We start from the raw sequence: 20,982 nt of genomic DNA, 5'->3' as shown, positions 1-20,982 counted from the left end.
TTTGTTTAAGAAAAGTTTTACTAATGTGTTAATATTTCAGCAAAGTTATTGCAACGGGTTGAAAAGGCAGACAGACACACTATTATAGGCTATTATAAAGTAACAAGTTATACAATTAAAATATTACATAGAACTATGGGATTTACTGAATAACTAACAGACTCATAAAAGAAATTAAATCTGAAAGGTTAAATCCAGTATTAGCACCTACAACATCTCTGAAAGTAAAACTTTTAACTGTTTCATTCTCTCCTAATACATGTCTTATCCTTCTCCCCAAAACAGTGCTCTCAAACCCCAATGGTGAAGGGTATGGGAAGTCCCAATACTAAGAACATACAGCCAAAAAAAGAACTCCAAACAGTGACTCAGGACTTGACAGTTTTAGCTGGAAATCACTTATCTTACTGAACTTGAACCAATCATACATGTTTCTGTGCACAGAATACTGTATATGATAAAGTCTATGGATCATAAGGACTGCCAGTAGGGATAGTTAAAAATTAGCAATATACAGTATCATTCCTATCAAATTTTTTTTCTCTTAAGTTACATTTATAACAAAACTATAATTAAAATATTTATTACACTTGCTCATTACACATTCAGGGACACAGCAGGGACATTTGAGTTTGATGGTTTAGCATCCACTTTATTGTGCTTACTTATTTTTATAAGGAACAAGCTACACATACCACATCTTCCCAATGTTCAAGGTGATGCAGTAATAATAGAATTCTAAAAAAAAAAACCCAAACCTGGAAAATGCATTAAATACTGCTTTAATTAGGAAATTGCTGTAATAAAACAAGTAACATAATACATCATTTTTCCAATGAGCTTCAGTTTGGGAAATTAAACAGCAGAACTAGATCTTTAAGCTTTGAGTCACAGCAAAACTGGTAGTTCTCTGAAATCTGGGCAATGTGTTAGCAAAACCAGACCCAGCCCACCCTTCACCAAAATCCTGGAGAAAAGCATTTCATGAATCTGGGGGGAGTAAGACTGAACACTGGCTAGGAAGCGACTTGCTGAAGCCCAAGGAATGATGAGAACGACTGGTACTGGTGGCAGGTGAGAAATAAACTGTGGGGCTGACCAACTGCATATTTTTTAATGGCTTTGAATGAAAAAAGTGAAATGCTTCACCGCGTTTTCTCAGAAACGGATCAAAAGATTGCAGAGTCCTACACGATTTGGAGACACAAAGTGGATGCTGAGCGACTAGAGGTCACTCCAGGTGCGGAATTTTAGAAAGTCAGTCCTTGGAGTGAATGGCACCGTGGCTCTGGCAGCAGATACGAAGGAATGATGCTCTGGAGAGGAGGTAGGGGGGACACTCTGCGGTCGGCCGGTGGACAGGTGAGGGTCCCAGCTGGAGGTGGGATCTGCAGTTACAGGGAGAAGCAAAGGATTAGAAAGGGACACCGACTGACCTCCCAAGAGCAGCTGCTGTGACCTGCCAACATGTGGCTGCAACTCCATTAACACAGGCTCTGGCTACTGAGATGCCCAGCTCTGTCTCATCTGCCGAAGGGGGTCCATGGCTCGAGGGTCCAGAGATCCAAGCCTATACGTTTGCATCTCTGACCAGCCATGTCTCGAGAGGCAGCATAGCACAGGGGTGCGTGGCCAATCCAGGCCTGGCTGCCTCCTGTCTACCCGCCGGTTTGGGGCCCTGGACAAGTAACTGAAGTCCTCTGGGCCTCAGTCCCCTTGTCTGAAAAACAGGGACACTGCCGCGGACCTCAGAGGGTGTTGTGAATGATGCAGGCACACAGCAGGCACCCACAAGCCCTGGGTGTTTTTATTATCACTTATTTATCGTAATAGATTAATGCTACATTCTGTTTTTTAAGTAAAGACGATCTTAATCCTAAGAGAGAAAACAACCATCAGTGTGTTGAATAATTAAGGTATTGAAAAAATTCAAACTTTTTTAAAAGGAGCAAAATATAACGTTCTCTCTCTCTTTTTTTAAATAAAGGCCACCTCCATGATTTGTGTGCTCGTAAGTCATTAATTTTAATTCCCATATAATGCTCCAACCTGCAGACACCACGTACACTTAAGAAAAATGACAGAACTGAATTCATTATTCTTCAAGAGTTTTCCCTTCTCCTCTAAGACCTCAGCCCACACAGGATCCCAGGTCTGAGGAACACACAGCTCTGAAAACTAAATTACACTGAACGAAAATATTTGCATTCATGAAATTACCACAAGTTCCTAATGTAAATCTCATTTCAAAATTTCACTGTTGTTGAATATTGATAGATTTGTCTCTGGTGTGCAATTGCTCCAAATCCCGCGCCACCTCAGAAAAACAGTGTATTAAAGCAATAAGAGCTGCAAAGTGAGTCATGACAAATGGGTTGTTCCAAGGCAGCACAGCTGCAACTGATCAAACAGACGCATCCCAGCAGCCCGTCACAGAAACCACGCGGAGGGCTCCTGGCTGCTCGTCTGAGAAATGCCAGTTTGCAAACCACACGTGAGAAAGTGTGTGAACAGGTAACACTAAGGGCTCCCAAACAAAGCCTCAGTAAAGAATAAAACACATGGCAGAGGGTGTCATCATTTAGGTCTGTGGCTTGTAAGAACTCGGGGGACACATTCCCTAGAGCTCAGAGAAGGCAGCTGTGGATTAATAGCATTCAACAAATGGTACAGGGAAGACAGGATGTTATTTTTAAAAGGTACTGGAAAAGAAACGAAGGGGAAAAGCACCTAGAATAATGTGATGGACTCTCTTCTTTCTCCAGGTCTCTGCTGCTGCATGTACTTAAAGGAAGTATGGTGTAAAGACAAGGTTTTATGGTCAATCAGACTCGGGTTCCTAACCTGGGACTCATTAGCTGTGTGACCTGGAGACTACCACTTAATCTCTTCCTGTCTTGGTTTGCTTATCTGTAAGGTGGGGGAAATACTGGGCAGGATTCTTGTGAGAACTGGAAACACCGTCTGTGTAACACCTAGCACACAGCCATGCCCTCAAAACAGCGGCGAGTGTCATTACCGTTACCCTGGGAAGGAGCCTGTCTGCTCCGGTTGAATCTGTTTCTGATCGGCCCCCTGTGAGTCCGCGGGGACAGCTTCCTGCGGAGGCGGGCAGGACAGCACCCAATAGAACACCACTGGGAGGCGGGGCGTAGGGCGGGAATGGCAGAAATCAACAAATTTTTTGGTCACTTAGAAGGTAACGTGGCTTCCAGGTGATTCTTCCTACACATCCCCACCAGCATTCATCAATTTGTTGCTCAGTTGTTCAACGTCAGTATATGGATATGTAAGAACATGAACATTCTAAGGAGAATGAACATTTATGGTTCTACCCACTAGAGGTAAGGTTTCTTCTAAAGGGCTATGAAGCCACTTAGATACATGAAATATTTAGAATCTCCCTACTCTGAAATGTTTCTTTGGTTATTAAAGCCATTTGTCATGGCTGTAATAACAGGGAAATCTATCAGGGAAAAAAATGTCAGGGAAATCTCCGAACTGATTTTTATGTGTAAGACCCATCTATTAAAATGTCCAGGATAGTTTTGAAATATTAAAATAAGACCCTCTCCCCAAACCCCCAAAACAAAGTAATAACAAAACCAGTCTGAAAACAACAAAGGGGGAAGAAAAAAAATCAGGATTAAACTATCACTTGGGTTAACAGAATTTGGGTTAATGGCACATTTTAAGTATCAAGTCAGTACAAAGAGTATGCCAGTATTTATAATGCAGGTGAGAAAATTTATGCATCCTACAAAATTACAAAAATGGCACATAAATCATATAATTTCATATTTACCTTTAATTCTATGGTTTATCTTCCACTGCTCATGCCTCTGTCTTCATAAATGGTAATTTCAATCTAAACAGCATGGCTGTTAAGAAAACACACTAGAGAACAGAACACAGAAAAAGGGACTATGGCGAGAAGATGGGTATGATCTCTGCGGACTTGTCTTTACTTAAAAAAATTTTTTATTTTTGGCTGCACCTTGCGGCATGTGGGATCTTAGTTCCCTATGTGGGGATGAACCTGTACCCACCGACTGGAAGCTCGGAGTCCTAACTGTTGGACCACTAGGGAAGTCCCCCTGTCTTTACTTATTTTAAATTACCATTTAAATAATTTTAAATTATTACTTAAGTAATTAAAATAATTATTATTTGCCTTGTTTCAAATTATTAAAAATTTCTCTCGCTTAAGTTAAACATGGTGTTTTCCACACCTTGCTGAAAAATTTAAGAAATGTAATTGCTTGTGGTATACCACAGAGCTCCTCTCCAAACACTATTTTTTAAAAGAAAAAAAGAATCTGAAAAAGGACACTTTATTGCAGAACTAAGGGGAGGGGGGGCTCTTAACTGAGCATCCATAGTGAAGCAATGATGTCAGGGGTTCAAAACACCCTGAAATTGTATGCAAACTTTTTCTTGGGAGAGAGCTCATGATCTCTAAAAGTTTAAGAAACACTGCTACAAGTATAATAAAACTGTTAAAATTATTATCAGCCGGAAGGCCTGGGATTATTTGACCTAGGTTTTTAAAAAAAAAAAATTATTTTACCCAGTTTTTAATTTTACTCGTTATCAAGCTAAATTATTATTATTTTTTGTGCAATTTTATTTACCAAATTACCAAAATAAACTGCATAATTTTCAAAGTCAACTGCCTCTAAAATATGCAGAGTTATGTCAAAGGTAATGAAATGATACATCTGGCAGCTGTAACTGATTTCAACGAGTCAGATGAACCCACGGAGCTGCGATTTATTTGGACGCCGAGCTCTCCGCGCACCGAGTTCATGCATTTCAAAGGGGCCTTTGGTGCAGCCTCTGCAGCTGAGACGCATGACTCACCCCACTCCCGTTATTACTACAAGATGCTGCACAGCCACCAGGACTAAGGCAGCCCCGACACTAAACTCTCCGAGACCAGCACGGCGCGCGGGAAGGAGTCCTGCTGGAGGCAGACTGTGCCTTCCGGCAGCAGAGCCCGGGGCAGGTGCGGGGACGGAGAGATTCTCTCTAGCCAGGGCCAACAGGGCCGTCAGATGCTTAGACCTTATGATCTGGACTGAAAAGATACAACTCGCAGTCCTCTCTCAATGGGATCTGTCAGGAGGAGGCCTTGGGGGGCGTAGATCTTCTCATTCTGCTCTTGGATGTATTTGGAGACTTTCTTCAGGACCTGACCAAAGAGAAACAACACAGCTCTCTTATCAGCTTCATCAGATTTTCCTTGTGAGTATTCAGCTGAACTTCACAATATTCAGGCAGTGGAATTAGTTTTCAAAGCAAGACGTGGGTGTTCACGTGGAGGGACAGCTCTTGACTCTGTGGCTCATGCCCTGGGTCCCCAACACCGTCCCCCCTACCCCCCATCCTCCAGTCCTGAGCACGTCCATATAACCCAAGTCCAAACAGAGATGCAGCCACGTGGCGGCACAGGAGCCACGCCCCTTCCTCCTGCCCCTTCCCTCCGTCCTGGTACAGAGAAATGTGGAGGTGAGCACAGACACACGTGTTATGTGCCTTCCCCTTCCCTACTCAGGAAATGTGACATGTGACCTCCTCTAATATCAGGGACAGCTTCTGGCTTTCTCTTTCTCCTGGACACTTAAGAGATGCTTCTCGGGACTTCTCTGCAGTCCAGTGGTCAGGACTGGGCGCTTTCACTGCTGAGGGACCATTTGAATGCCTGATCGGGGAACTAAGATCCCACAAACTGTAAGGCATGCACACACACCCCCCCACCCCCCCCCACGACCAAAGAAAAAGAAAGAAAGAACTGCTTTCTCTGCTGTACATTTCCATCAATTTAAAGTCACAATACAAAGCGGGCCTATAACAAAGGGAGTCCAGTGCATTTAAAACTCAAAAATCTGTTTCCTTCATCGAGCACGCTTGTGCTGGCTGCCACGGAGGTTCTGGGGGTCAGGGTTTCACATCATCTCCTGGCCTGCATGGGAGGCTGCTCTGCAACCTGCTCTTGTGTCCTAGATGGGAACCTCAATTTATAAGTTTAGTATTAAGGTTGTAAATGTCAAAGCAAATGTAGACAAAAACCAGATAGGATAAAAACGAACTTCTGGAAATTGCCAAGTCTTAAGCTTTATTAAGGGCAATTCTGAGACAGATAACCTAGAAGAAAATAAATCTTAATAGCGATACACAAAATCAAAGAGTCACATGTTTTATTTCACATTCAAGGTCATTATAATCCTTTGCGGGCTCTAATCTTCAAAGAGGCTTTGATCCAATTCTTTAATTACTGTATGTTTCCTTAAATTCACACTACCAGAATATGATAAAGTCGCAGATAAATGTGATCACAACTTAAAGGGAAAAAAAGAACTGTATGAAAATAAAGCTGGAAATGAAGAAATCTGATTTAACCGTGGGTCTATAATGTACCAGGCCAAACCAACATATTAGAATGATAAAATGTAGCTGCTTTGGCATAAACTGATTTAGAATTGAAAACTATGCTGTTTATATAATGGATTTTCTCATTGAAGGACAATAAACAGTCTATTCAGGTTACATCTCTGGGGAATAATACAATCTCATGTTTTACGTTTTTTTAAAAAGAGCATGATTTTATTAAAAGAGCCATCTGCAGGATTATGAAGTAATGTAAGAATACTATTCCTAAAGAAAAGACTTTTTCACCTGATTTCCTAAAGTACGTATGTCATTCTCCTATTTTCAACTCTCAAAGAATTTGAGCAGTGCCTGGTCTTTATGAGCAAAAAAAAAAAAAATCTCAGTCACTCTCTTTCCACCCGCATCTGTCAATCATGCTAAAATCATGCTAAAAAGAGGGGAAGGAAGTCACCCATGAAGGTGCCCAACTCAGGATTCTCCCTCTTCTCTCCAATTTCCTTCTGTGCTCACCTGCCAGAGCTGGAAGCCGGAGAGCTGGGCTCCCCTCGCCCCGTCCATTTGCACTGGGGGGACAGTGAGAAACCAGCCGGCATGGCTGGCTTCAAAGAAAGGATTCCTCACACAGCCCTCCTCCCTCCTCGAGTACAGGTTGCTAGCAAAGACACAGCCACCCTTTATTCGATCCCAGCATAACTCTGTCGTGCAAGGCTTTTGTTAAACTTTGATAACACTCATGGACACTTGGGTTTCAGTTCAGAAAGAAGACAACCAGCTTTCCTTGGATACCAGCTGCAAATGCTCCTACAGCACTGCAGTGAAGACAGTGCCGTGCTAACCCAGATGTGTTGTTAGCAACAGACAACTCACGGACGTGAGTCAACTCGCACTCACTCCGGACAGGACAGAGCACCGTTCTCACCCTCAAGGAAGTGTGTGTTGACGTTTTATTCATACTTCACTATTTTTAGTAAATCATTGTTAAAACAAACTATAATACTGAGCAAAATTATCTCTGTTACCTTCAAACCTGCAATAAAAACTGCGATTTGTATAGTATTTACAAAGCTAAACACTCAGACAAGGCAATAGTCCTCTTTGAGAATAAGCCTCTCAAAGCCCTCAAGGAAAGATAACCGAAGTGGGGTTGAGTGAGAGGCCCAGAGGCTTAGTGTTTCCAGAAAGCTCTGAGTTCCTCTGACTGTGCTCTTTTCAGATCACAGCCCACGGGCAGCAGGGATGTCTCTGGTGGACAAACGCAGCAACTGCTCCTGAAAGAAGAAGGTTCCACAGGCCCGTTTGTTCCCTGATTATAATGGGCGGCAATGGAGAGGAATAACACTGAAGCCTTTATCTTCATTGTAAATCAATAAATAGCACATTATAGGAAGAAAAAAAAAGCATAATTGTTCTAGTGGGTTTTAAAAGGCCTATTTACAATCTCAAAAAATTTAACCCACGTGACACAGTGTAAGTGTCATTATACTTGGCTTACTGTTTGTAGACTGGAAGTTTTAGTGTTTAAAACAATAAAGACTAAATGACTCAATTTTGTCCCTTCATAAAGTAGAAAATAATAGCACAGGAATTCCTAAGGGGCAAACTGGAGAGAGGGAGTGGCTGAGTGCTCTAACATTTTTATCATCTTATCAAAAATACAAATACACATTTACAATGTTTTCTTTTAAAAGTACATGGAGATTATATCTTTATTATGACCATTCCAGTTATGTACTTTGCATGATCTAGTTAATTCATGTCCAAATTTCTAATATAAAATCACATATTTATAAAATGTGCCATAAATTTGGGTTTCTTGACTGATTTTATTGGGTCTTTATTTGCTTTATAATACTTACTCTGTAAAAGACACCTTAATTAGACCTGTAAAATAATACCTTATATGTTACTTATGAACTCAAGTCCATTATTTTCTGATGTTGAGAACTGCCTTCCAAAATTAATAATCAAAATAATCAAATAATAATCAAAAAAGATTTTAATTGAGTTGCTAAATGTTTTAGTAGATAAAGAAACTAGCAGCTGCTAAAAAAAGATTACTTATACACTTATACATTCAAGGTAAAAGAAAAACCTGTACATGTAAGCGCACACGTATCTGATTAAAACATATATATACACACACTCTAACTTGATTTTTAAGTCTAAGATATCTTAAGAAAACTTTATTTAGCACCTGCCATATGTAAGGCAATTTATTAATGCAAAGATCCATTATATTTCTTTTTTGGATTTACCTTTTTGTTTTTTTAAACAATGTTGTGTTAATTACTGCCAGACAGCAGAATGACTCAGTTACACATGTACACACGGTCTCTTTCATATTCGGGTCCATGATGGCTTCTTTCCTATGTCTCCTGGTCTGCTTCTGCTAACACCCACCCCCACTCCTTGGCAACCACCAGCCTAAGACCCACTTACAACTGAGAACTCAGATTTGGGGAGATGAACCTGTCCATGACTCATAACTACGAAATGACCTGGCTGGCACCCAATTATCAGTTTCTTTTTAAAACTGATGCCAGAGGCAGGTATCTGTTATGTATTTTAGCAAAGGCACACACAAAAATAAGTTAATTAAAATCTTTTCAACAAATTTAAAAACTACAGTGAAATAACAATTCAAGCATGTAATATTTCATGAGGCGTGAATAAAACCCTCTGGAGGATGTATTTCTACCTTAAGTTGACAATATCACACGTCTTTGACAGCCACGTGGCATGACTGTCTTACCTGCACGAGCCCAGCCCTCCCCGCCCACCCCCTTCCGTGGTCAGTGGCTCCTCAGCGTGCCCAGCTCCTTCTCCACCACCTCGTCCCCTGAATCCGCTCACCTCCTGCCATCCCTGCCACTCCCTCCCTGCCCAGGCCCTCCTCCTCTCCTGCTGGACTTCTACGAAGTGTCTTACTCGCACTTTTATACCTTTCTTCCCCAGAGCCAAGAAATCTGTTTCAAGTGAAAATCAGATCCTACCACCCTACTGCCTGAAAAGTTGCAGCGATCCTTCCTGGCCTGGAAATAAAATCTAAGCCTCTCTCCATGGAGCACACACTCCACGGGCCAAGACGCAAGTCCCCCCACCTCTCCCGTCACCTCCGCCCTCCCCTCCTCCGCATGGGGGACCCACGCCTTGCGCATCCTCCTCCGTCCTCCTGAAAGGCCCCGGGCTCCCCACCCTTCACATGGCAGCTAAATGTTAGCACCCCAGAGACCCTTTCTGACCACCCCATCTAAATTAGTCTCTCCGGTTATGTTCTATCCTAGGGAAGCTTCGTTTTTTTCCAAGGCATTTATCACAACTTACAATTCTGTGGGCTTTGTTTCCTTAGGATCAGTTTTTACCAGACTTATAAATTCCACAACATCAGTAACTATGTGTGCCCATTCGGTTATATCCTCTGCACAGCGCTTAGCACAGAGTAGGTGTTCAATAAATATTAATTGAATGGATCCCGCGTCCCTTCACTCACCAAAAGTATCATTAAAGAGAAGCTGCTAAGACAAAACAGACTGAAAGCGGATACGGATCCTTTGTGACTTCTGATGTGGAATGTTGAGCAGGAAAGAACGTGTGTGACATGGAGAAGGAATAAACTACCTGTTTAGCTCTTTAAATGTTCACCAGGGGGCTCACATCAGGATGGCAAGGGAGAACACAGCAGCATGTTCAGCCCACGGCTCAAAACATTGGAGCCCCACCTGGGTCCGCTCTCCACCAGGTGGAGTGCAAGACAGTCACAGGGAGACGTCGGCCGGGTGGGGGTGACACTACGCTCCTCAGAGCCTTCCCTTTCTAAACGTGGTCAGATCGGAATGATCTACTAGGGCTCTACTGTGATGAACGTACATCCATTCATTTCACACACACGAGTGCCTCCGACGCCCAAGGCCTCGTGCTAGGCATCAAGAGGGAGACACTGTCCTTGATCGCAAGGAAAACACACACTCGACGGACAAGTAAGACGGGAATATAAATGCTACATTCCTCAGCAGAGAGTACTTAAGTGCCAGAAAACAGATTCCAGTAAAGCGCTGTGGGGACAGAGAGGAGAGAAGGAACCCAACTAGGAGAGCGGGTGAAAAGCCAGCTGAAAGGGGGACGAGGACTAAGGCAATCCGGAACGGGAAGGGCATTTCTGGGGGAGGAAGACTTCTCGGAGGGTGCGCCTGGCTGAAACACAAAGTGAGGACGGGGCGAGAGAGGGCTGGGAGGGGCTTCGCAGGCCCCTCCCGCTGCAGGAGGGGCACGGCTGTGTTTCCCGACACTGCAGCTGTTTGGAAATGGAAGAGGAAAGAGGAGGAGGAAAAAGGGGAGGCAAGGGGGGAAAGAGGACCTGGGGCTGTGGTGTTGGTCTGGGAGAGACGTCACAAGGGCACAAACCAGGTGTCACAAAGTTAATGAATGGGAAAATGGAAGACAGCTCGGTCTGACTACTGATACAATCTCCCTCTTCTCGACCCCTACCTGAAAATGCTGGGCAAAAAAGAGGGGGTGCCACTGAACCAAGTGGGGAGTGAGAGGCTTGACTTTTGGAACCCTGAGTTGAGAAGCCAGCAGCTCTGGGTCCAGCAGACAGTTCAACGGGAAGACAAGGACTCAGGTGGGAGGAGAAGATAGAGGGTAGAAATTGGGGAAATAAAAACTCAGTACTCTTCTATGTGTCTGGTCGTAGAAGCAACAATAAAATCTGAATTATTATTACTGTAAAAGGCCCTTTACATTTTATAGCAAGTGTCACCATGTAAACATAACCTGTAACAAACCCATTTTTTTTTTTAAATGATTTTAAGAGATTGGGAAAACACAGGTAGGCTTACCTTCTCATAGTGAGTTTCCATGCACAAGAAGATGGTGTACGCTGTTAGACAAGCCAGGCAGCCTTCCAGATACGACTGGCCCCCAAGCTTCTCGGCCTCGGCATAAAGGTTATTTAGGGTCCGAACTGTTTCTTCAAATTGCTGCCGATCAATCTGTACAGAGAAAAGAATTTTAAAATAAGTTCTGAAAAAAAAAAAGATGAACACCTCATTCCTGCTTTCGATCCCTAATTAGGTCACTGTTTTGTCAACATTCTTATCTGTCGGCAAACAAACTTTTAGGTGATTAAATCTGGATCTAAGTTGCTGAAACTGGTTAGTGTTTGTTTAGTTTCATCTTTCTTTTGGACGCTGTGTTATATCCAGGCTGAAAAGGGTGTCTCCCGATCCTCTGTGCTGAATCACAAGTAACTTAATTAAATAACACAGTCCTTCCGGCCCTCCATTTTCCCACGTTCACATTTACAGAGCTCGTAGCACCGAGTATCACCACAGGCCTTGGAGAAAGATGAGCAAGGCACTGACTTGTCCTCACGGCATTTACAGTCATGGGAGTAACAGGCACGGACAGTGGAAACACAAGAAGCCAACAGAACGCTGTGACTGCGGCGTGCGTGAAGCACGTGGGGGCACCTGAGGAGGGGCAGGTGATCTTAAATCGTGGTCCCTAAATGCCGGCATCAATTTAGGCCAAAAGGGGAGTAAGGACACTCTCAGCAGATCAGAAGGGGCACACTCGGTATGATCTCCCATCTCTTCGACAGTAACTACTTGGTTACTAAGAGCTCACACTGGAAAAGGCAAAATCTCCCACTACCACAGGGCTCTTCTCACCAAGGACGCCTGTGACCTTTCTCTAGTCCATGACACCATCACCTAACATGTGTACTAACACGACTGTCATATCTCCTTTTCTCTGATCACCTACTTTCACTTTCTTCTTCCAGTATCCCTTTCCTTCCTTCTTTTAACAGTACTTTGTCAATTTCAAACCTCCATGGGAATTTCAGGGCCCATGGTAGAGCATTTCACCCAATTGTATCATTCTCGGTAGGTAACAAAGCCCAACTTATCTGTCCTTATCCTCAGCCTGCTCTCACACAGTATCCCCCTTATTCCTAAAACTAATACCCACTTACATAGTAATTCTTTCCTTTATGCAGGCTTTACATAGAAGCAGACTCAGAAAGAAACTCCAAGAACCTTAATATACACTTTGAGACAGAACATTTCTGAATTTCCAAAACATTTCCAAAATTATGCTCCAAGAACATAATTCTCTGTTAACAGATGATCAACCTTAAGCTATTAAAAAACCTTTAGGTAAGAGGCAGCTGCCTTGTCCTTCATGTGGAAAATGGTGAAGATTCAATGAGCCAAAGGCATGAAAATCTTAAAGTGGTGGTGACTCAACCTGCCTTTTAAAAGGAGCTACTTTAAATCTCCCAGAACAGGACTGTTTCTGACGAGGGCTGGGTGGGCGTGGACAGAGCTGGGAGCCAGGGCCGCCACTTGAAGATGTGCTGTGTCACTAATGGTCACCTGGGCAACCTGTCACCATTCCCAGAACACAGTCTTAGAGGAGAACTGCTCAGTGAACAAGTGTTGACGGTAAATTGTTATCTCCACCTGGTTCTCCCAAAGTTAATGTCTTCTGTTTACTCATCAGTAAAACCATGAAAGTCCAAATAATTTCAAACATTCACACTTGATTTATCTACAATGTTATGATCTGAGAAAGAAACTTCTCTGAATTATTTATGTTTCTTTGGACAGAATGATTAAAAACTAGGCGATCCAACCCAGAAACTTTTTTTTTTTCCGCCACACCAGGTGGTCTGTCAGTTTCCAGACCAGGGACTGAACCTGCGTCCCCTGCCTTGGAAGCGCTGAGTCTTAACCACCAGACGGCCAGGCAAGTCCCCAACCCAGAAACATTTGATTTCTTTCTGATCTGGAATTACAGATCCTACCAGAAACACTAATTCTTAAAAGTTATTCCACGACTGCAATGCTTTACAGGATGGAGGCAAATCATAAACCATTTTTTAAAAGATTTAAAAATCCAAGGTGAAGATTTTTTTTAAGTTTAATTTAAAAACAAACAAACAAAAAAAAAGGTGGGAGTTCCCTGGCAGTCCAGTGGTTAGGTTTTGGCACTTGCACTGCCAAGGGCCCGGGTTCAATCCCTGGTTGGGGAACTAAGATCCTGTATGCTGTGCAGTGTAGCCCCCCAAAAAAGGCTAAAAAAAAAAAGTTAAAGTTTCTTGGAAAGGTTTAAAAAAAGCATGAGAGGCAGCAGTAAAGGCAAGGACACACAGCATGAAGGGCTCTGCAGGGCAACCCAGCCTTGCTCGCACACCCTGCAGGCTTCTCGAAGCACGGCCGTCAGCGGTCCCCTCTGGGTACCTGGACACCGACACAGCAGCTATACTGGCATCTGGAGGTTTGTCAAGTTGGAGCTATGTGGACCAATAAACAGTGGAAGTCTGAATGGAAAGAGGAGTCAGGCTCGTCTCCCCAGAATTTTTGTTTTGTGTTGAACTACCTGCCGAAAGCGTCAGGCTGAAGCTTATCAAAGGTAACAAGTCAGAGGTAATTTCTACTGACCGGCTTGTTGAGACATAGTTTTAAAGGGATGCAGGGAACAAATGCCTCAATTATAGCTCGCTCACTTCTCTTTCTGCCCACACCAAGGGTTCCTAAGATGTCTGTATGCTGGCTAAAGTTAAGAATCGAGCTTTCCTTTAAAGAAATGTGGCGACAAAGTGCTTACACATCAAAGTATTACGTTCTCAGAGGCAGTGAGAAAGTAAACTTGTTAACACACAGAACTTGTTCTTACTCCCAAATTAAAGGGTACAAATGTGTGTGTGTTTAATGCTTTAAAGTCATACAAAACAGCTGTATGTTTATTTCTCTCTCTATTACATTGCCAAGTACGACGTTCTCACAAAGGGAAACGCAGCCTCAGTGGCAGCACAATCAGTACAATTTCTAGGTTAAGCAGTAGAGAAACAAAGAAAGAAACCTTTCAATTTTCCATCAAACAAAGCAAGGAAAATTTAAACCTGTAATTTAAATTTAATCTCAACACACTTTAAGAAAAAAATCAAAGCTTTCCCAAACAGTTTAAAGTATAAGCTAGTGTTTTAACCCAAACATTTAAAAAGAAAAAAAAAAATTTCAAGGGTAGCTCAGCTGATAAAGAATCTGTCTGGAAAGCAGGAGATCTTGGTTCAATTCTGGGGTCGGGAAGATGCCCTAGAGAAGGGATAAGCTACCCACTCCAGTATTCTTGGGGTTCTCTGGTGGCTCAGATGGTAAAGAATCTGCCTGCAATGTGGGAAACCTGGGTTTGCTTCTTGGGTTGGGAAGATCCCCTGGAGAAGAACATGGCAACCCACTCTAGTATTCTTGCCTGGAGAATCTCCATGGACAGAGGAGCCTGGCGGGCTATATTCCATGGGGTTGCAGAGTCTCACACGATTGAGCGACTAAGCGCACACACACACATAGTACTCAGAACATAAAATAAAGGCTCCACCACACACAGAGTTGAAGGCTCAAGTCTGATTCTGCATAAATAGACTTGGCTCAATTATGAGCTGGAAGTTTGACTTTTAAATCCTTTAAACAAAGCATCAAGTGACATCCAAACAAGTGTGGGGCAAAAGAGTTGTTTACATTCTGATCTGAAAGCACATAAACAGTATTAAGTCAGAGTTTCCCTAAGAGACTTAAAAGTGAAACATTTGATCTATTTCATATAAGTACTAAAAAAGCCTGTTAACTGTAATGCTAAATTATTAAAAAAAAAACACATTCAGTAGCTCTAGCCAACAGGCAACTTGCTCAATTTCTATCTTCTCAAACCACCACAGAGGTGTCTAGCTAGTGTCAGGCTGAGTTATCTCCTAACGTGGCGACAACAAACTGCAACAATTACAGGACATTTCACAAACTAATCTACAAATTATCTTTATAAGGTGTGCTAGGTCCTTAATTTGCATTTAAAGAAACATACTTGGGCCACTAACCTGCTGAGGGTTCTAAATCAAGCCAAAGCACACTGTCATTGATCTTTGTTGATCTTCCCACCTTGGCAATCGGGTAGAACGACCTACCCCGCCACAGGCTAATTTTAAGTGACTGCTGCACATTGCTCCAGGACATGCTCATCGACACCTGCCTACTCCACAGCCAGCACTTCACAGCTCCACACCCATGCCCAATCACCCCTGACTCCCTCACCCTCTTGTCAAAGAGGAAAGAACCACAAAACCTGCTCCCATCTAACCAGAAGTGGACCTCTGAGCAGGAAACAACAGTCAGGTTCAGGTTACAAACCTCAAGACCAAACAGTCTGTCTTTGGGTGTGTGAACACACCTAGGCACAAGAAAACACATACATAGGCTCACTTCACTGCACCTTTACAGTATGATCCAACGACCATTATTATTGTTTTTACTAAGTCTGAAAAAAGGAGATACGCCCCTTCCTGAGCGCAAGACCGCCCAAAGGACCCATTCTGATGACAGTTCTGACCCACAGGCCAACAAAAGTCGGCTCCCAGCGATAATCAGCACGAGGAACCAGCTGAAGGCCTCGTTCTGAGTTTATTTCCCTGTCCAGACCCATGCACTGCTGTTTTTCAAGGTTCGGAGAAGGCCTGTCTGCGCTGCCCAGCACAGCACGGAATAATAAACCAGCACAAGCGGCGGGATGCCCGACACTCGAATGATGGTGATCTTTGCGTGGTGAGGTTGGAAAAGGCAGCTTACACAACACGCGGAGGTGGGTGGCCGGGAGGGTCAGGAATCAAGCGCCTCATCACTGAGGTCAGTAACCCGGGATGGGGTGGGGTGGACGGCGGCGTACCGATTCCGGCCCTGGCCATCATCAGGTCATCCGGCCCGGCGGCTTGGCCTCATTCCTCCTGCTCCCGACACCGGGTCTTGCTTACCAGCCCCCTCCTGGCACAGCCCTGGCCCAGGCCCCTGCTGTGCCCGGCCTCTCCCGGACCCGCACCCCACCGTCGCCCTGGCCCCAGAGCAGGTGCGGGGAGCCCGGCTGCGTACCCGGTTCTCCAGCTCCGCGGGGAACTTGGTCTGGAACTGGCAGCGGGTGCCACTGCTGTAGTCTCGCTGAATGAAGACCTTCCCGGACACCGGCGCCTGCTGCGGCCTCATGGCGAGGACAGGACGGGCCGCGCTGCGGGTTCGGGGGACAGCAACCACGGTCATACCCCCGGCCTGGACCCAGGACTACGGCCCGCCAGCCCCGCAGACCCACCCAGCGCCCAGAGCGGCCCAGGGCCTCCCGGCCCCACTCCCCTTCACCCATGCTGGCACTACGGCCCTTCAGCTCCCTCCCCGACCCAGGCCCCGCGCCCCCCCACAACCCGGTTCGGCCCGGGAAACACGAACCCGCCTCCTCTGCCCTCCAGCTGCTGTCGCAACGCCTACGCCGCCACTTACGTCCTGCCGCAAAAGGCCTCTTTTCCACCCCACCCTTCCCCGCCCCTCTGCTCGAACATCTACCTCAAGTCTAGGATCCACCCTCTCCTCCGGCCGTAAAGCGATCCTGTCGAGACTGCGCGCTACCGTGCGGGGACGCGCTGTGGGCGGGGCCCTGGCGGACTCCGCCCCCCGCCCTGCCCGTAGGAGTCCGGCTTGAAGGAAGAGGCCGGGCGGGGCTGCGGGGCGGGATCCGGGGCGGGGCCTCAGGCCCGGGGGGTGGGACTGCGGGCCCGGGGGGCGGGGCCGCAGGATCCGCTGTGCCTGGCAGCGGGGAGAACGGTGCAGACTGAACTCTCCAGAGGGTTCTTGGCCTGTAGGCTGGGGATTTCTGCCCTGTGTCATTTCCCTGCTGTGTCATTTTCTCGTTCGTCGTGCGGACAGAGTTTCTAATCACTGACTGTAAGGTTCTATTTTCGCTTTTGATTGGAACTCTCAGTTTACACGTACAAAACAAACCACTCACACGCATCCCTTCCTCCAGCTTTCCTGGAGGTGTTGTCTTTTCCTTCCACCCCAAGATTTTCATCCAGCACCCCAGCCTGCACCCCTCACGTGACCTGAGAGGGTTGTGTGGGCCCTTGGCGCCCTCCCCAAGCTCAGCATACCTTTGCAAGGCAGCCACAGAAGGCCCTGGTGTGTCTGGCTGATACACTATTCCACCTTATCCTCTGTTTTGCTTACCCAGGTTTCAGTTACCACCTCTCCCTCCAGTCAGCTTCAATCTGAAAAGATGAAATGGAAGTTTCCAGAAATAAACAATTCATGTTTTAAATTGTGTGCCTATTCTGAGTCAGTTCAGTTCAATCGATCAGTCCTGTCTGACTCTTTGCGACCCCATGGACTGTAGCATGCCTGGCTTCCCTGGCCATCACCAGCTCTCAGAGGTTGTTCACATTCATGTCCATCAAGTTGGAGATGTCATCCAACCATCTCATCCTCTGTCATCCCCTTCTCCTCCTGCCCTCAATCTTTCCCAGCATCAGGGTCTGTTCCAGTGAGTCAGTTCTTCACATCAGGTGGCCAAAGTATTGGAGTTTCAGCTTCAGCCTCAGTCCTTCCAATGAATATTCAGGACTGATTTCCTTTAGGATGGACTGGTTGGATCTCCTTGCAGTCCAAGGGACTTTCAAGAGTCTCCCTCCAACACCACAGTTCAAAAGCATCAATTCTTTGGTGCTCAGCTTTCTCTATAGTCCAACTCTCACATCCGTACATGACTACTGGAAAAACCATAGCTTTGACTAGACGGATCTTAGTTAGCAAAGTAATGTCTCTGCTTTTTAATATGCTGTCTAGGTTGGTCTTAACTTTTCTTCCAAGGAGCAAGCGTCTTTTAATTTCATGGCTGCAATCACCATCTGCAGTGAGTTTGGAGCCCCCCAAAATAAGGTCTGTCACTATTTCCATTGTTTCCATCTATTTGCCACGAAGTGATGGGACCAGATGCTGTGATCCTAGTTTTCTGAATGTTGAGTTTTAAGCCAACTTTTTCACTCTCCTCTTTCACTTTCATCAAGAGGCTCTTTAGTTCTTCTTTGCTTTCTGCCATAAGGGTGGTGTCATCTGCATATCTGAGGCTATTGATATTTCTCCTGGCAGTCTTGATTCCAGCTTGTGCTTTGTCCAGCCTGGCATTTCTCCTTATATACTGCATAGAAGTTAAATAAGCAGGCTGACAATATACAGCCTTGATGTACTCCTTTCCCGATTTAGTGTGATGAAATCTCTTGCTGTTGGCTCTCTTTGGGATTTCCCAATCATCCACCTTCACCGCTGACATCCAGTCACTCACACAATCATGATCCAGGTTTACCTGAAACAGACGATCCTCTGACCTAGTGTCAGAAGTTAATACAGCCTAAGGCTATATCACAATGCCTACGTCATTCATCTCACTTCCTCTCCTCACATAGTCACCTTATCATCTCGCATGATCTTAAGAGGACGGTGAATACAGTACAATAAGATATTCTGAGAGACCACATTCACTTAATTTTCATTACAATATACTATCATTATTCTATTATTATTAGTTGGGGCTTCTTTGGTGGCTCAGATGGTAAAGAATCTGCCTGTAGTGCGGGAGACCCAGGTTCAATTCCTAGGTCAGGAAGATCCCCTAGAGAAGGGAATGGCAACCCACTCCAGTATTCTTGCCGGGAGAATCCCACCGACAGAGGAGTCTAGCAGGCTCTGGGGTCACAGAGACCAGACATGCGAACATGACCAAGCATTGAACACTTTCACTTTCATTATTATTAGATGTTGTTGTTAATCTCTTACTGAGCCTAATTTAAAAACTAAACTATATCATAGGTATGTGTGTGTAGGAAAAAACGGTATATGTGGGGTCTGGTACTATCTTCAGTTTCGAATATCCACAGAGGGTCTTGGAATGAATCCCCTTGGGTAAGGGGGCCACTGTATAACTTGTTAGCACCACTAATATATATTTAAATATTTCTCCATTGTCTTTTTTTTTTTCTATTGTATTTTAAAAACAGCTTTCAGTTCAGTTCAGTAGCTCAGTCGTATCTGATTCTTTAAGATCCCAGGGACTGTAGCATGCCAGGCCTCCCTGTCCATCACCAACTCCCAAAGTTTACTCAAACTCATGTCCATCCAGTCGGTGATGCCAGTCAACTATCTCAGCCTCTGTCGTCTCTTTCTTCCCTTCTCCCCTTGCCTTCAATCTTTCCCAGCATCAGGGTCTTTTCCAAGGAGTCAGTTCTTTGCATCAGGTGGCCAAAGTATTGGAGTTTCAGCTTCAGCATCAGTCCTTCCAATGAATATTCAGGACTGATTTCCTTTAGGATGGACTGGTTGGATCTCCTTGCAGTCTAAGGGACTCTCAAGAGTCTTCTCCAACACCACACTTCAAAATCATCAATTCTTATGTGCTCAGCTTTCTTTACGGTCCAACTCTCACATCCATACATGACTACTGGAAAAACCATAGCTTTGACTAGACAGACCTTTGTTGGCAAAGTAATGTCTCTGCTTTTTAATATGCTGTCTAGGTTGGTCATAACTTTTCTCCCAAGTTAGGGAAGAATAAATAGCATACAATAAACTGGAGGTATCTAAAGCAGACAAATTGAAAAGTTCTAACTTACCAACTGTGTATACAGCTGTGAAACCATTGCCTTAATCAAGATAGAGAACATTCATCACTTTCAAACTGTTCCCAGAGCTCCTTTGTGATCCCTCCTTCCCGTCCCTCCCCAGTCTCTTTCCCCAGGCAGTGATCTGGTCCCTCAGTTCAGGAGTCCCCAACCCCCTGTTAAGAACCAGTCTGCACAGCAGGAGGTGAGCTTTATCTGCCGCTCCCCATCACTGGCATTACTGCCGGAATCATCTGCACCCACTCCAGTCCATGGAAAAATTGTCTTCCATGAAACCGGCCCCTGGTGCCAAAAAGGTTGGGGGCTGAAGCCTGAGTTTGCATTTTCTTGAATTTCATAGGAAATGAATCCTACAGTGTGTACTTACGCTAATTATTCTGTAATTCACCTGTTGTGTTGGCAAGAATTAATTCCTCTTTGTTGCTGGATCACATTCCATTGTAAGGATACATTGTATGGATAGCTTGTTATTCATTCTTCTGTTGATAGGCATTTGGGTCACTTCCTGTTTTTGGCTATTACATGTGAAGCTGCTGTTGGACATTCTTCTGCAAGTCTTTGTATAGATGTATGTTTTCATTTCTCTTGGGTAAATACCTAGGAGTAGAACATCTGGATAGTGGATAAGTATATGTTTAACTTTTCAGGAACCTGCCAAACTGTTATCCAAAGTTGGTTGTATCATTTTACATCCCTACCAGCAGAGGATGAGGGTTCCAGTTTCTCCACATCCTTGCCAACACTTGGGCTGTGGTATCTCCTTGTGGTTATAACTTTAGTTTTTCTCTGACTAATGATTCTGAACATCTTTTCATGTATTTATTTGCCATCCATACATCTTTTTTGATGATGTATCCGTTCAGATCTTTTGCCATTCTTTATTTGTGGCTGTTTTCCTATTATTGAGTTTTGAGAGTTATTTATATATTTTAGAGAAAACTCTTACATCACACACACAGTTTGCAGTCATTTTTCCTGTATTCTGTGGCTTGCCTTTCTAGTCTCTTAACACATCCATGGGTTTAGGGGGATTAGGCTGTGGACATCCTGAGGAGGGCACTATTCTGCCAGCACAGGTATGGAATGAAGTTCATTTTTTTTTC

General features: G+C 44.5%; 1 protein-coding gene across 4 annotated transcripts; it reads right to left on the bottom strand.

Moving 5' to 3' along the window:
• Positions 1–16,845, bottom strand: GOLGA7 (golgin A7). 4 transcript variants are annotated; one of them, XM_020876274.2, is made up of 6 exons: positions 16,776–16,845; positions 16,314–16,446; positions 11,232–11,384; positions 5,093–5,194; positions 3,806–3,868; positions 1–1,388 (listed from the first exon to the last, which is right to left on the bottom strand). In XM_020876274.2, the coding sequence occupies exons 2-5, from the start codon at positions 16,422–16,424 to the stop codon at positions 3,821–3,823; spliced, it is 414 nt and encodes a 137-aa protein (XP_020731933.1). In that variant the 5' UTR covers positions 16,425–16,446; positions 16,776–16,845; the 3' UTR covers positions 1–1,388; positions 3,806–3,820. The 4 variants fall into 4 exon arrangements, with proteins under 4 accessions (XP_020731933.1, XP_020731931.1, XP_070315824.1 ...); XM_020876272.2 differs by lacking the exon at positions 16,776–16,845 and adding an exon at positions 16,662–16,747; XM_070459723.1 differs by lacking the exon at positions 16,776–16,845 and having other exon boundaries at positions 16,314–16,581.
• Positions 16,846–20,982: the final 4,137 nt, after the last annotated feature.

The sequence above is a fragment of the Odocoileus virginianus genome, chromosome 32 (genome assembly GCF_023699985.2).
Source record: "Odocoileus virginianus isolate 20LAN1187 ecotype Illinois chromosome 32, Ovbor_1.2, whole genome shotgun sequence".
In the NCBI taxonomy this organism is placed as follows: Eukaryota; Metazoa; Chordata; class Mammalia; order Artiodactyla; family Cervidae; genus Odocoileus; species Odocoileus virginianus.
The sequence above is the reverse complement of the archived record's forward strand: the minus strand, read 5'-3'. Positions and strand labels throughout refer to the sequence as shown.

Excerpts from the sequence above, each read along its gene's own strand:
- GOLGA7 (XM_070459723.1), bottom strand. The coding sequence starts at position 16,478 with ATGACCGTGGTTGCTGTCCCCCGAACCCGCAGCGCGGCCCGTCCTGTC. Across the intron at positions 5,195-11,231 it reads TGGAAACTCACTATGAGAAG|GTCCTGAAGAAAGTCTCCAA; the intron begins GTAAGCCTACCT and ends CTCTTTGGTCAG. Across the intron at positions 3,869-5,092 it reads TTGAGAGAGGACTGCGAGTT|ATTGAAATTACCATTTATGA; the intron begins GTATCTTTTCAG and ends CATGCTGTTTAG.